Below are 16601 nucleotides of genomic sequence, written 5' to 3'. Positions count from 1 at the left end.
GTACAGATCTGGTGTGTCTACTGACTAGATGTGCATTATTAATGGATTTACTGGGAGGGAACAAAGTGTGTGCATGTGTGTTTCTCTGTGCCTGTTGGGTTGAGGAGAGGGTTAAGATGAAATCGTTGATGAATTATAATGAGCAGTAAGGTGTTTCAGGGGATAAGAGAGTTTTCTTTGGACAGACAATCGATAGCAGGCTGAAGGATTCCCATGGATGATGTGAAACATTGCCTTCTTAAACCTTGACCCTGCACAGCTGGACTGAATGTGTTATTAATGTGACCCACAACAATTCTGTGTGGTTTCCTGAGTTGGAAATTTAAACACTTTGGTGTGTTAGCAAAACTACAAACCTGCAGATGCACATGCATTCCATGAAACGTCACTTGAATATATGAAAAGAAATATATTTCCTCTCATTTCCCTCCATTGTATCCTGAATGTTTTTCCATGTTTTGCTCATTAAAACAAATTTTAAGTGATCTTTTATTAGAATGACAATAAAACATATCTGCTTTTTGGTTTAAAGTTGTAGCGCCAATACAAACACATTTGTTAGCCAGTTGTAAGAGGAAAATTCATGTTGCTATGCAATGTAAGACAGAGTAATATAATAAGACATTGTGTATTCTCCTAGGGAAGCACAAACGTGTCGCAGTAAAGGTCGCACTGTCATTAAGGAACGTGCCACCATTGGCAGGCACAAAACACATGGCAGAAGTCTCCTAGTTCCAGAAAGGCTTGAGGACCACTAAGACCCGCACACTGAAACCTGACATGTTACTGTGCTCACCGGAGACCAGCTGCATAAAAGAAACTCTGCCAAATCTTCACAGAGTTTATGTGAGTGAAGAAAGCCATGGAGCTCATGAAAAATTCTCTCTCTTCTCCTGAATACAGACTGATACTTCCATCAAGTACTTCGTCCTCACCTCAGTCATGTATTGTGGCGTCAAAGGCAGCTGGATCAGGGGCATTATCTGTGTTAGATTTGCAAAGCTGCAGTAGTGCCAAAGGGGGGGTTCTAAACATCGTAATTAAAAGTGGTACTGCAGGGGCGGCTTTAAAGTTGAGATGCAGAGCTTCTCTCGTGTTCAGCAGACAAGCATAGACTGAATGACGGCAGAACACATTTTAATCACATTAGCGAAGTCTAGTTCTATAGTCCATCACAGGTTTTGGATAAAAAGTCTATTACTTTCCTTGAACCCCCTGCATCAGCAAAGCATTTTAATTTGCTTCACAATTAGCAGAGCTTCATTTCATTAACAGCAAAATTTAAAGGAAAAACAGCTCCCTAATAAAAGAATATCTACTTTCTCTTCCACCATCCGCCTCATCAGTTTCCTTCATGACTTTTCTTCATGACTTCCAAATCCCTGCAGTAAAAAAGAAGTAATTCCTTAAGCAATTCCCTGCTTTTGCTTTCACAAAAAACATGTTTTAAGTGGTGTTTTTATTGTTGTTCTATAGTTTTTCCTACTGCTGAAGAATCCTAGGGAAAATGAGGAGCAGTATGGTGCTTTAGTTGCCCTTTCACAAACAGCCTTTTGTGAAGCAACTTGACAGCAATGGAAAAAGGAAGGGGAAGTATTTGAAAAGGTGTGTTCACACATACGAATTCAGCAGCAGGCTGTCTGACCTTCAGTGAATCTGTAGTTCTGGGGGTGCGCCGCACTGGGCACATACATGTAAGTGACATATTCTGCCCCGACTGCCCCGAGTTGTTTTCTCACGTATCTGTTGTACTATGTACTGCTACATATTTCAGTGATTTGGGGCCACAAGTCATTCTTTATTGTCTCAAAAACCCGCTAAGACACGTTGAAGAGAGTTGGGAGTTTTTCAAAATTTTGTTTAAAATTCATTCACAGAAGGATGAAGCAGTGCACAACTATGTGCTTGTGTTTCCAAATGGATCAAGATGATTGTGATTGGCTGTCGCTCACACTGCGTCAGAGAATATTTGCATAATGTTGAGCCTTCCAACTTTCCCCTGCTTGGCACTTTTGGAATCCTTTGGGTCCAGCGGGTGGCCACAAAGTCTCCTTGACAATGAATGGAAGCTGAGCAGGGCAGTGGGATGAATACAAAGTGAGAAAGAATAAAGGACAGCAACACACTTGGAGAAACACAACATCTATGTTTTTCTTTTCATTATCACTTTTCTGGTGTTCACAAAAAATGCATAGTTCAGTGGGGGCGCTCAACGAAGCAAATGTTGATTAAACAGTGACGATGGAGCTCTGGGTGCATTTCAAAAGCCCTGCGATCACATCCCCATTGATAAGTGGACGCGAAAATGTGAAGAGAGGCAGAGAATAACACATGTATGGAGACAGCTGAGGCACAATGGGCCCCAGAGTGGCAACTCTCAATTTCAGTCTTGCCTGGCATCAAAGTGGCCTGTGAATGTGTGAAAGACACTGGACTGTTCCAGGTTTGTGGTCCACTGTGGCTAGTATGAATTAGTGTGTATGACATCGTAAAAACTATTCTAGATCAGCATTTCTCTTCAAAAGAAAATCTAATAAAAGGGCAGCGATGAATGCATGTGATGTTAAATGCTTTTTGGTGTGCAACTCCTAACCTGAAGCTGCTGGGCTTCATGGTTCTCCAGTCCTTCCACAATTGGAGCAAATCTCTCTTTATTGTTTCTCTCCGCAGCAATTGTCATGGCAGCTAGAATCTTATCCAGGCTGGAAGAAAACAGAGAACAGGGAGCAGGCAAACACAAAATTCAACAAACGCTTTTATCACCTCACTGACAGGACATTTACTCACAATTTTCAGCTCAAACACCATGAATGTTATCTTCCCTTCTGTGTAGTGTGGACATTTACTCAGCCTGTCTTTGGTCACCCTGACAAATGCTACTGCTTTCCATCTCTTTTGTATGCAATCTGGTCTATTATTTCTGCAGTAACCAAATTTGTCTCTAAGTAAAAGCTAGACAAAAACAGGGTTTTACTCCAAATGTGTTTAGTTGTCAAAGCAACTGTGGTATAGCGTATGTGGCTGGATGAGAAACGGTGCAAATTATTGCAGGGATTGTCAGACTAATGTACAAATATACCTAGTGAGAAGAAGAAGGCAACTAAATTAGAGTATTTGCAAAGGCTCACAGCAGCTCAGCTAAATAGAGCACAGGACAATTTCACCCTCTCTATAGTGAATGAAAGAGAAAGTTTATGCTAACACACATGCCACCACACACAGAGGACTGCAATAAAAGTAAATTGATGTCTTATGAGCACTTAAACAGTGATTTACAATATGCATACAAATTGGCAACAGGTTCTCTCTGTCACTCCAAGGCCACATTAGCTATTTTACCTTCATTAACTGAGAAACTGAACAGCTTAACTGCCCTGTCCTCAAGTGTTCTCGTCCCGTGGGTACACAAGAGCTCTTAGTTTGACAAACAGGTTCCTCTCTTCATTACGATAAATAAGCCAAAACATTTGGCACGATTCCAAATATGTGAACATGTTTAATAATAGCCTTGTTGGTGCCATTATTACTACCTCACATCAACCCCAACAATAACACTTTCAGGATGACAAAATACTAGCAGTTGCTTTGTGAGTGAGGGAGATCATGTGTCTTACCAATAGGACTTTATGTGTGGAGTAAGCCTGACACAGAGATAAATGGAACGGCCACGCTCTGTGATAGGGGTTACAAAGTCACAGACGAGCACGGGGAGCTGCATACTGAGTAGCTTTAAAGCCAGATCAGACGGCGCTTCAAAACAGGCAAGCAAGATCTGCTTAACTTGTCGTGTTCCCTTTTGATGCTGTCAGCTGAAGTGGGTGTTGAACATGAGTCAGTGTCACAACATCAGTTGGCAGAGAATTTTCTGAGCAAGAAAGTTGCAGCTCAGCACCTTTGGCTGTCATTTCACCAGGATACATATATTTTAGTACAGAGCTATGATCATGGCAAAGATCTCCATGTTGACTTCAGCCTACTGTATTTGTGAGCACTTTAATGATTGCAAAAAGAGAGCGACAGAGTGTGTGTGAGAGAAAGAGATTTTTACTCTATCTACACCCAGTATCTGCTTAAAGTAGCTGTGCAAGTAGCAAGTGCCAAAGTGGTATAATGCTAAATACAAGATATCCATATTGGTCAAATTTAAATAAATATTCAAGAGCATCTATCTGCAAAAGCTATGATAAAATTGAGTAAATCCAACTGCAATAACCAATTTTAACAATTGTCACATCTCACAAAAAGTCTTTGTGTCAGATTAATGAGTAATAATACTGAGTAGAAATATCACAGACTGCCTGCAAGCTATGAGAGCTATCTCTATTGTCGGTCTGGACTGGTTTTATGTCTGGAATAAAATCTTTATATGTAATATAATCTGACCGCATTTAGTTGCGCTGACTGATAAAAGTTACCGTCGACCACACATCATTAATTCTGTTAAGAGAATAAACCTTCATAGTGCAAAAGCTGACTAATAAAATCAAAATGTCTTTCACTAAACAACAAATGAAAGGTTTCTATAAAATTATGTGTTGTTGATCCAACATCTAAACCAATCAGCTCTCGAAACAGGTAAGAGCCAGGCGTTTCCCATCATGCCCTGAGGTCTTGCAGTCTGTGGAGAGCGACCATGTGATAGTATCACTAATTATGTTTGCATTTCATCAGAGCAAGTCAGGATCAAGTCGGACAGAAAGCTAACGGGCATGGACTACGCGGCGATCGATCTGGTAATCGATCGATTCTGCGCAGATCGGTCTCATCTCGAATATGGTGGCTCGCTAACACAACTTACTCTGGGGAACAGAGCCATTATTATTGGTATTAGCCTCACCTGTGCTCCCGCTATGTGCTGTGAAAAAAGGCCTTTTAACACCTTATGCAATTAACACATAACATCAAAACATCTAAAGATATATTTGCACAGATTTATGCTCCTAACCGAAAATTCTTAACTCATAAATAATAAAAGCAACTATAGTGCTCTAAGCATAACAAATCAAATAGTAATATTTAGAAAATAAATGAAAAAAGTATTTGGGATATTCTTTTATTTTCAATTATACTGTAGTTTCTGTTTAATGGATAGAGATTTTTAGGAGCACTTATACAACTATGTTTTAAAAAAATATGAAATTAATGCAAAAGAATGCATTAATTGGCTGTTAAGTCAGAAAAATCCCACTGCTTGATATTCTGTAACTTAAAAACAATTTCAGAAATCATGTACCATCACAGCAAGGGTCAGAGCTGTAAAGCATAAATGCCTATTTGGATGGTCAGGGATGTGAGGCACACTGCTGAAATCAGCTTCTCCAACAAAATTTGTGGTTTTGTTTATTTCTACCACTGCATACAGACTGACTTTGAAGTGCCATTGTTATTCTAGTCTGGCCCTGTGGGAAACAATAAAAAACACTCCCCTAAATCCAATTTATAAGCTGTCAGCCAGGTTGTGTGTCCGTGGCAAACTACAATGAGTAGTTCAACACATTAAACAGACTAAACTGCATCATCTGACAGTGCGCCCCAACAGGTTTCTGTACTGTCTGAGGTCATCGGTGTATGCAGCATGTGGTCACAGTGAGTGGAAATGTATGCAGGTGCTGCGGTCTTTGTACGAGTACAGGCAAACCAGTGGGATAAGACTGAAGCGAGGGTGATATCCCAGTGTTTACAAGTAGAAGTCATCTCCTTCCCTCTTGCAGTTTCATGAACATTACAAAAGGTGTAAACCTAGCAGAAATCGAGCACACCACCTCCATCAGCCATCGCCAGATTTTCAAACGATGCTGTGCTGTTTCCGCATGAGCTGTAATTTACTGAGAAAGATAGGGAAATGTGTTCCTCACACAACACTGAATGAAGACTAAGCAAAAGCACTTAAAGGGCCAGTTCACCCATACCACTTACACGCAGATGTATCGACCTTGCAGATACCTTTGGTTTTATTTGTAGTTTTAATTTTAAATGTAGAGACATCTGTCCCTTAAACTCTGGAATGTGTTTTACAGTTTTAATGAGAACACTCCCCTTTGAGGCCTGTGGATTAAATTGTGTGTTTTGAAAAGGGATTTTGGTTTTATAAATGTCATTATTTCAGTCTTTGAGCACCATAAATAGAATTTTATTCACACCCATTTATTTGGGGTGATGTAAGATGTCTCAGTGATGAATTTCTCAAAACCCGCAAAACTGCAAATAAAATCAAAGTGCCCGATTAAGAAAACCAACCATTCACTGTGACAAAATCTTATTTAAGACTGCTGAAATCATTTACATGTTGCGTGAGGGCATATGCAACTGAATATCTACAAATATTTCTTTAATGATGATGAATACAAGAGCAAGGTGTGCAGGAAAAATGTGGCGAATGATCAGGCAAAGTTAATTTGACTTACATGTTTTCTTCTCCGATAATACAGAAGGCAGAGAGGATTTTGACAATCTCTGTCATCATGCTGGTCTGTTTCGGGTCAATTGCCCGCGCCAGCAGCAACAGACTTCGCTCATCTCCCAAGATTCTTTGCAGTCCATACTGTAAGACATGGAGGGGATGAGGTAGGAAAGAGAAAAGGTCCATCGGGTATAACTTAATGAGACCATTTGAATTCTTGGAGAACATTCCCTTCATGAAAATATTAATTATACAAAGAAGCTCTACATTAAACAGAGTTAGCCTTAATGTTCCTTTAAGAAGGGACAACGAGACCATTCGAGAAAATGGAGAAGTTGATGAATTAATTCAATTCAGGACAGGACTATAGGGACAATACTTAAAGTCTCCTGTACCGTACCTTATAGTCTCCACAACTGAAGGAATGGGCAAAGATGACCACATGTGGGACTAACTCTAAGACAAGCAATACCAGTAGTTCATCTCTCCTTGAAATGCGTGCCACTGGTGAAAAATGAGCCAGGCCTTCCCCAAAAAAGATAATTAAAAGATTTGGGACTGTGGGTTTGAAATGGTAAAATTAGCGCCCCTTCACTGTCCAATTAACCCCAGTTTGTCAGAGTCCACATTCCAATCAGGTTTGGAATCCTGGCAACCTGAAGTACTATTAGAAATTTCTAAGATGCTTATGCTTTTTATTTATTGGCAAAAAACATTACAATGCCTCTCAAAAAAAGCAAAGCTGCAACTTCTTTTGAATTATCTCTTGTAATTTAGGACTGCATCTGAGCAATATTTGGTTACCATGCAGGTATACTGGAATTAAATGAGCTAACCGATTGGTCATTTTGCCTTCATTCTCTCATACAAACCTTATTGTTCATGAAAGCCTTCAAGCACTGGATAAGTTTATGCTGGTTCCGTTTATCAATATTCTCTTGCCTGAAACAAAAATTGAAAAGAACATTGATTTCATGAACAGAACCTAGTGCTATCGAAATGACACAGATGTGGGATGTGAACACTCACTGTTTCTTGTCCAGCAGCTTCTCCAGAGCGTCCAGAAGAAGGCCGAGACCCTCATGGCCGAAGTTATTAACCCAGCTAAAAAAGGCAAACACACAGAAATGAGTTACCCAATATGCTTTCAAAATTGTTACTGCTTTGCTGGTATTGGAAGCCATGTTGATACACTGAAAGAAGCAAACTCAAGCAATATTATATTAACCTCAGAGGAAATCAGTCATTCAGACCAATATAAAAGGTTTAACAGTCACTTAGATAAACTGACTGTTGCAGTGGTTTTTAATTCCTAACAGGGAGAGCAGCAAATTAAAAACCAGCCTGCCCTCACTGATGCTGAATACAGTGTGCATCAGTTTGAATTTACAAGCAGATGAACACCCATCCATCTTAACTAGTGTTTCCATTGCTAAGCAGTTTGTATCCAGGCCCCACTGTGAGCTGCTTTGTTCCTGTGCCAAAAGATTAAGCAATGCAAGAAAGATAACACTGTAATCGATAATGGATCGTGAGAGATAATTGGCTATAAACCGCAGTGTATCAAGAGACAGCAAATGATCCAGTGCAGATGAGCTCATTTGTCTAAGCCAGGGAAGAGGGAGGCAGGAGCAGGGTGGGAGGGACAGTGTGGTCACAGCCAGATTATGTCATTAGCATTACTTGTTTTCAGGCCCCTAACTGTCAATAACACAAAACGCATCGAGTAATTTTCTGACATTAACGGGGCATAAGTCAATGATTTATCTTGGCTTCTTGACAATGATTTGAAATAATAATGGTTTGAATATTAAAGTCATTTGTATTGACTCAGTGAGATAGAAGAGACCCTCAATTAGGCATGAGATGCATTAGCCTGAGGCAATTGGTGAAGCTGAAGTGAGGTATTTGTTTGGTCTGTGAAGGAATCTGCGGACTCTGCAACCCCCTACCCCACCATTACTCAAATTTTATTAGTGGACAAGCAAAACCAATTTATAAATCATTAGTATTTACTGTAGTTTATAATGATCTATTTTCTAAACAAAAATGTAAAATTTTAAATTGATAAGTGCCTGTTTACAGAGGGCCTTCAAGTTTGAATGCATGTGCTTTGCACATATTTAAGGCCACAAGAAAAAATAAAGAACAAACTGGCTGAGTTTACTGCAGAATAATAATGCAGTTACTTGTATTTGTGACACAGAAGTGGTAGGAGTAAATGAGAGACTAGGACAACAAAGAGGGAGAGGAGACGACATGGCTGAGAAGGTACAGTTCAGTGAGCCCCCAGTCTTTGTTTACACTCCTTAGTAATGATGGTAATGTTAGTCTTCACAGGACAGGAAATGGAACAAATATTTGTGAAGAGATAGGCTGTTTATTACACAGTGTAAATGCAATATGGGATTCTGGCAATGCTGTGTACACAATTATTTGTGTGAGAAAGCACTGGAACAAATGCGCTTCGCCCTCTGTGTTCATATATCACGTATCATATCGTGATTTAAAATCAAGTCGACTGCCACAGCAAAAAGATGCAAATGTATAGCATGTTGACTGTGCTGTAATTCACCACACAGTGACTATGTGCTTTAAATGCATTTCTAATCACATTAATAACCAAAGTGGTGGTTTAACATCAGCTGAAAAATATATGGTACCAAACATTTGGAGGTTCATTTCCTGTTGAACTGAATGAGAAAATACATCCACAATTTTGACCAATACTGTTAAAAATGTTTTATAATTGTTATATGTATGATTTCCTTATCTACTGTATGAATTAACATATCATTTAACACACACCCTATTTGGAGAATGCCCACCGTATGCTTTCTAATAGTGTAACAAAAAAAAAATTGATTTTTAAAATAAAAAGCCATTAGATATATTAAAAATGAAGACCTATTATTTAGTATTCTTAGTTACTCCTTATGTTTTATGTTGTTCACCACTGTTTTTAACTGCATTTCTATTTTGGTTCTTTTTATTCTAAGCTCTTTTCTATTTTCATTTCCACTCTCCTCTGTCTTAAACTTATTTGTTACTTTATAGTCTATTTAGCATTTGATTATAATTTAGCCTTTGACTGTATAAATCCATGCATTCCTCATCTTTTCTGTGAATTAATAAAGTTCTTTATCTCTCTCTAGCTCTACAAACCACTCCAGTGGTCAGGTTAAGCCCAAATTTACTTTTACTGTGCATCTAACATTAAATGCTAAACATCTTAAAGGATAAGGCCGATTGTTTTTGATGCTAATTGTATTTTCAGCAATCTCCATACAGAGACTAAAACCAACAGTGATTTGCCTCTAATCACAGTTCATGTCTGTCAGAACTGGATTAGCTTGTTCATCTGTGCAACAGATCTCCGTTGTTCAAAAACGACTCAAAGAAACACATCCCTGGACTGGGTTGTCAGGATTGGCGCGTTAAGCTGCCGAAAATGTTGTGGTGAACTCTTTAACAAGAGCTCAGACACTGAACAAAAAACTAATACAAGACACAGTGTAACACAAAACGCACATACAGATCGGTATAGCAGTCCAAGATCAGAGCCAGCAAACACATACAGCAAAGGAATCCAAAAAGCGTTGTCCAACGGGAAGTCCGATAAATCATACACCAGTAGGCAGTCCGAAGTTTGAAGGGGCAGGCAATATACGGTGGTCAAGAACAAAAATCCAGAGTCAGATACTAAAACATCAGGCAGGAATAAATGCTGGAAAGAAGGAGCTGGAGGGTTGGGTGTGCAGTACATTTTTCATCAAAAACAGACGTCTTGCTGCAGGTTGCAAAAAGGCTTTTAAGGCACTAAATATGTTGACTCCTCCCTGAGTGTCTATCATTTTTTGTCCCAAGACTTCTACCCTTAGGCCTTCTTCAGCTCGCCTTCTAAATGTCCCAAAAGTCACCACAAAGAAAATAAGAGACGGTCCTGAAGCTATGAAGTGACCTCTCTCTGTTCATCAGAAAAACTGCCTCAGTGGACAACATATCATTACAACTAACATAAACAGTACTGACGACACCACTACTAGAGTGTGTGTGTGGTTGTGTGGACAAGTTTTAGCTCAATACCATCGATGTGCCGACATCTGGGCCCAACAATCGGTTTCTAACTTTCTCTTATAAGAACACTGCTTTCTTTATTGTAACATGATTACAAACAATATCATTTTGAGGTTTGGAGTATTACCAATGAGTATTCTCATCAGAGAACTGTTATTGCTCAGGATATACGTAATGCAGCAACCTTGGCCCTATAAACCTCATGTTTAGTTGAACCCTTTCCTTATCAGTCTCTTCTTCAGACGTTGGCGTGCATCCAAGAATTTCATTAACTTAGGGGAACTTGTTCATCTAATATTGATGGCTATAATCCTCTAGTTAAGTGCCACCAAATTGTGTTACTTTCTGCAATCATGTATATTCCGCAGGCAAAATGAAAAATTAATGGTTTGTCTTAGGGAAGCAGTTCTACTTTACAGTTTGTGCTATTCCCGCCAGTTTGACGGAGTTATGTTAGCTGTTATGAATTAATTTCAGCCTAATCAAAGGTTTATTGTTCGGCCTAATACAAGACAAAATGTCTTGCAGTGAGATGACCACTAGTCCTTTTGTCAAATAACATTCGTTTCCCAAAAGACCAAAAGAATTAGCCATGCATGAGCAAATATGTGTTCGTCCACCAAATGTCTATGCTGCGTTTTCTGTTCTAAATGGTGGTCTGGAGCCAGTCCAAGCATGCATTTCATGAGAGGCAGGATACACTCTAGACAAGTCACCAGTACAACTTTGACGTATCTGTACTTTACTCAAGTATTTTTATTTTCTGCTACCTCATACTTCAACTTCACTACATTTTAGAGTCAAAAACTGTACTTTTTTATTATTTATTGGACTTTTCAGCATCAGATCAACTACACAAAATACACAATGAAATCATGATAGTTTATTGATCCCTAGTGGGAAATTCACAAGCTACCCAGCAGTCATTTAAATTATAGGTATACAAGGTAGTTTAATTAGCTCCACCTTTAGCAGCTGCAACATGAGAATGATGAAAACAATAACACATCACCAGTTATAATCAGGTGGCACAGTGGTACAGTGGTTAGCACTGCTGAGTGTGAGTGTCTGTGTGGTTGTCTGTCTGTAGGTGTCAGCCCTGTGACAGACTAGAGACCTGTCCAGGGTGGACCCTGTCTGGGAATGGCTCCAGGATAAGTAGTATAGATAGTGGATGGATAATTATAATCAAATAATATGACATACAACAATGTAACGTGCCATTCTGCATGACTATTTCTACTTTTAGTACTTTAATGTAAATATATTTTGGTGCTAATACTTTTGTACTTTCACCTAGGTAGCATTTGAATCCCTGACCTTTACTTGTAATAGAGTATTTTTAAATTGTTTTATTACGTTCACTTTAGTAAACAATCTCAGTACTTCCACCACTGCATTTTGCCTGAGTGAAAATGATACACCTGGTGCCACTATGGGCTCTTATTTTGCTCAAGGGAATACAAGTAGTTACAGGGTATACTGCCAAAACTGAGGGCAAAATATAATAACAAAGCATGTGGGTAAGAAGTATAGAGTGTAAATAGAGTTCTGCAGATACAGCAAGGGAAATGTCAGAATACGATAAAGATTACTGCGCATCACCAGTTCGAGTATGTGACTCGACAGCGACAGTAACAGTGAGAGACAGACACTCTCACACTATGTTTGACTCATCACTGGTCTCTTGTTTAGATAGCTTATACATGCATTGATTTCAGTCTATAGACCAGTTTTATTGTTTTATCATAGCCAGGTGGGGAGCTTTGCTATTGAAAGCTTCTGTACAAGTGCAATACATTTCAGATTGTATTACAGGAAAAGTCATTCAATTGTTCCTTTGAGGGACTACTGACTGATTCAGTGCTACAGTATTCCAACTGAGGACCAATGCTCTATGCAACGAATAGCTGTGAACATTATAGCTTGAAACCAAGCACCACCAGTGTCTGCCCAGTAATTTACCACATCAAACATGTAGCTACATTATACTCAGATCAATTTAATACCCTACTGAAATAACCTTAATGCACAGGGCATATCAGATGACAGATTAGATATAAAATATTAACTGTACTTTTCTGTTTATCACATCGAAAAAAAATTTTCTTTTCAAAAATAGCTATCCCATTAAGAGCAACGTTTCTTCCACTTCTAATGTGGACTTTACAGCTTTTATTTACTTGCTTAAAATCAAAAACTATCCCCTAACAAGGTCAGCATTAAATGCTGTAACGTTTACATCATCCATTACAATAAAATCACAGTAGCTCTTAATGAATCCTAAAAGATATGTTGCCACACAAGGCTCTTTTTCTGTTTGCAGAAAGATGACTGACGTTTATCAGAGGGATGGCACTGAGGTTGTCTAATAATATAATAACTCATTCTCTTTTTTTGCTGTTAATGTAGCTTTGGGTTGTATATCACACAATAATAAAGACTGACTCAGGACAAATGGTACAAAAAGCAAATAATATAGCTCAATATTCAACACCTGTTCCAAAATGGTAAGATTATGTTTTTCATCATGTAAAACATCATAAAACCTTCAGCTGACAAAATTTATTTTCCCCAGCTTATATTTTATGAAGTGTTGTGTGGGGAAAAAAGTCTAAATGTTTTTTAACCATGCTAGGTCCCACAAGGTCTTAACACACTAGACTAATGAAAAATGATGCCCAACAACAATAATAAAAAAAAAAAAAATGTTGCAGTATATTATAACTACAGCAAATTGTATTGTTTGTAATGTGTCCGCTCAGTTGTGCTTGGAGCTTTATGTAAACACTGGCACTCTAACATGCATACAGTCTGCACTAACACTGACTGTTGTAAAGTGAAGTGTCAGACCTGTCGGTGGCGCTGGGCCAACATACTGTCAGCTGAACGGACCAACTAACATTGTTATCCCCAGATCCACGCTGCTAGCTTGTCTAAAATTTCAAAATTTAAAATAGTATCAATGACTCTCCTATATTTACAGAAGCTATCATGGTGGCTATAATCTAATATCTTAGACAGAATGATGAATTTATCGCACACCCCAGCTGTGAATTATATAAAGCTCATCCTGACTGCAAAACAACACAGAGGTTACAACAAGCAAGTAACACAATGTTCTTAAAGAGTCCTTCACAGATTTTTTTTAAAAATTCTGTTAAAACACTATTTAAAGAAATGTCACCTCACACAAACACGTGTTAAATATTTAAAAGACTGATGTCGTAAAACCAAGGTAAAAAAAAATAATAATAAAGTTGCCAAGGAACTACTGCAATGTACTGAGTGCACAGATTCCCTGTCCATCCAGCATTAACACACACACAGAACGAAAATCACTGACATGTGCTGCACTGAGCAGCTGATATCCTTCACATGTAGCTACAGGTGACATGAACTCTCTCCATCAGAGTGACAAGTGCTCTGACACTCCACTTAGCTGCCTTCATCTCTGTTTGCTATCGCCTGCTGGCTGGCACAGAGAACACCTAAAGGACGCCCTGATAGCCAAGTGGTTTTGTACACACTATGTGTAACATGCCGGTGGTTCGAGTCTGGCCCCCACCATTTGTGGCAGGTCTCCTCCTCCCTCTCTTTCTGGCTTCTCCAGTTACTGTCCACCTCTCCATTACCCACTAATAAATAACTGAGTGCAAAAATAACTTAATTAAAAACATACCGGCACATATTGTAGATGAACAATCTTCTTCTGACAACAACATCAGTGAGTAAAGGCAGAGGAACTGTACACAGTACCAGCTTCAGTAGGAGTACTGATTTTTGATACTGATACTAAAGCTAGTAACACAGTCTGAGAACAATATTCCTGGTGTCAGCACAGCAAGAAGGTGATTACCAGTGCAACCAAGCACATACAGGAACCGGAGCAGTACTCAAAAGAAGCATGTTGCACTTCCAACTCTCAGCTTGATTCCAAAATGTGGCTCTAACAAAGACTGAGGATCAGGCCCACTACATAAGCGAATGTTCCACTTTTTGAGGCGGAATTGAACGAGCCTCTGTGTGTGTGCAAGGACGGAAAATGAAACTGAGTGAAGGCAGCGTGTGTCTGTCTGTATGGTGTGTCTGTATATGTACGCAGAGCGTGTCAAAGCTTAAGGAAATGGAAGTCTCAATCAGAATTAAATCAACTAGTAAGTGCAGACAGCTGAAAGCGCACCATGCTCCCTGGATACTTTGAAATGACCCCCCACAGAGTGCAAAGCACTCTTGAAATTTCTAATTAACTCCGGAGCAACACCAGCGTTCCTATACAACAATCCCCACTGCTAGGTGGAGGCAGACAGAAACCTGTGGTCCTACTGGCAGACTGCTGGTTGGTTAGACCAATTAACTTAATGCTTTGTATAGTGTGTATCTGTATGTGTTGTGGAAGATCATTAAAAAGGATCATAAGATGTGATGTGATGTATCTACATATTCCCCAGGCTTCTGCAAAAATGAGCTTCATCTTTCAGGGAGAAGAGGGAAATGCAGTGGCAAGCACTTCTTTGAAGGAACGGGTTCTATTTTCAAGGCCATAAAGTTGCCATTCTGTTTGAGCTTTTGTCGCTGGGATCTTTTACAGAAGATGTATAAACCCCTTTGTAAAGCATCGGTGTACCCCAGCTGAATGTGTTTGTCCTGGTGCTCGATATCTGCTGGGGCAAGACAACTCTGCAGCTTTCCTAAATCATGAAGCGGACAAAATAACTTTTGTAGGTTAGGAAAGTTGATGGAAGCTTTTATTAGACAGATTTCCTGCTCAGATGTGTTTTAAATATGGACTCTGGTCACAGGAGACCCTGGTTATATGCCCCACATACTAAAAAACAAAAAATATACTGTGTGATTTTAAGATTTATGATCCCTGGTGGAAAATTCAGAAGCTACCAGGTAGTAATTCAAATTAAATAGATAAGCTAGTTAAAACTAGCCCCCCCTAACCAGGTGCAGTAGTAAATATGACATACACAATAGTGCATCAGTAATAATAACACAATATTATGGTATACATTCAATGTTCTATTCTGCATAATGAATACTTTAGTACTTTAGGTACATTTTTATGCTAATAATTTTGAACTTTTACTTACTAACATTTTGAATACAGGACTTTTACTTGTAATAGAGTATTTTTACTTTGCTACCTTTACTAAAAGGATCTGAATACTTCTTCCACCACTGTTAATTTTAAGCTATATTCTTCAAATCCATATTCAGACTCAGAAATGCACAATATTAGCCTAAACATGTTTTGTGTAAATGTATCCTATGACTATACTAAATTTAACAATAAATAACAATTAGAGATTTTTATGAGAGCAACAATCCAGGTATTTCATATACCTGTATAAGATCATTTCCAAGTAAGTCCTATCTAGGAGGTTAACAGATGGTGTCATAAAATAAAATAGGCATTACCCTTAAAATATACCCAGACACGAAGGACATTTATGTCTACAGAATCATTTTACCGCCTCTGAGGAAGAAGGCTGAATGTCAACTCTGAAGTCAGCTGGAAGGGTAAAAACTAGTTAACTTGCTCATTTGTGTTTGCTCATCGTGTCTGTAGAAGATAGTGCCTTAAGATTCATGACAAGTTAAGGATAAAACTTTGAATGCTATAAAACATAACTGACTGGACCATCCTGAAAAGTAAAAGGCAAAAATAAATGTGGACTTCGTAATGAGTGAATTACCTCTCTTACAGAGCACTCGAGAAACCCTTACTTACAGACCTCTGCTAAATGACTGTCATCTCCAAATGTTTCCCATCTTGTTTCTCCTTGACAAGTGACAGAGCAAACTTGTCTGAGGCCTGCAGGGTGGTTGAGATTGGTTTGTAATAACACTGGGAATCTAGAAAGTAGAGTCCTGCAGCATAGTGCAGAGAAAATTGCCTCACTGGAAAGCTTCGACCCTCACATTACTCCTTTTGCTGTGGCAACGGCTGCAGCACATTTTAATGTACGTCACTGTCAGGTTAGGTCTTTGGATATCACTCCTTCCATTCCTGGAAGATGTTAAATCTAGATAATCATAGTAGAAAATAACTTGTCAGAGCAAAGGGATGGTTATCCCAGTCATCACTCTCCAGGCTCCAACTTGTTCAGAACCA

General features: G+C 38.9%; 1 protein-coding gene across 1 annotated transcript in view; it reads right to left on the bottom strand.

Moving 5' to 3' along the window:
- The window catches only part of diaph2 (diaphanous-related formin 2), a 369240-nt gene that overhangs the window by 250826 nt on the left and 101813 nt on the right, over positions 1 to 16601 (bottom strand). Inside the window, exons 7-10 of the mRNA XM_020591281.1 lie at positions 7430 to 7504; positions 7273 to 7342; positions 6405 to 6541; positions 2594 to 2702 (exon numbers count right to left, since the gene is read on the bottom strand). Coding sequence (XP_020446937.1) covers positions 2594 to 2702; positions 6405 to 6541; positions 7273 to 7342; positions 7430 to 7504 — 391 coding nt within the window. The remainder of the gene's footprint in view (positions 1 to 2593; positions 2703 to 6404; positions 6542 to 7272; positions 7343 to 7429; positions 7505 to 16601) is intronic.

Source organism: Monopterus albus, unplaced genomic scaffold, assembly GCF_001952655.1.
Source record: "Monopterus albus unplaced genomic scaffold, M_albus_1.0 scaffold2.1, whole genome shotgun sequence".
Classification (NCBI taxonomy): Eukaryota; Metazoa; Chordata; class Actinopteri; order Synbranchiformes; family Synbranchidae; genus Monopterus; species Monopterus albus.
The sequence above is the reverse complement of the archived record's forward strand: the minus strand, read 5'-3'. Positions and strand labels throughout refer to the sequence as shown.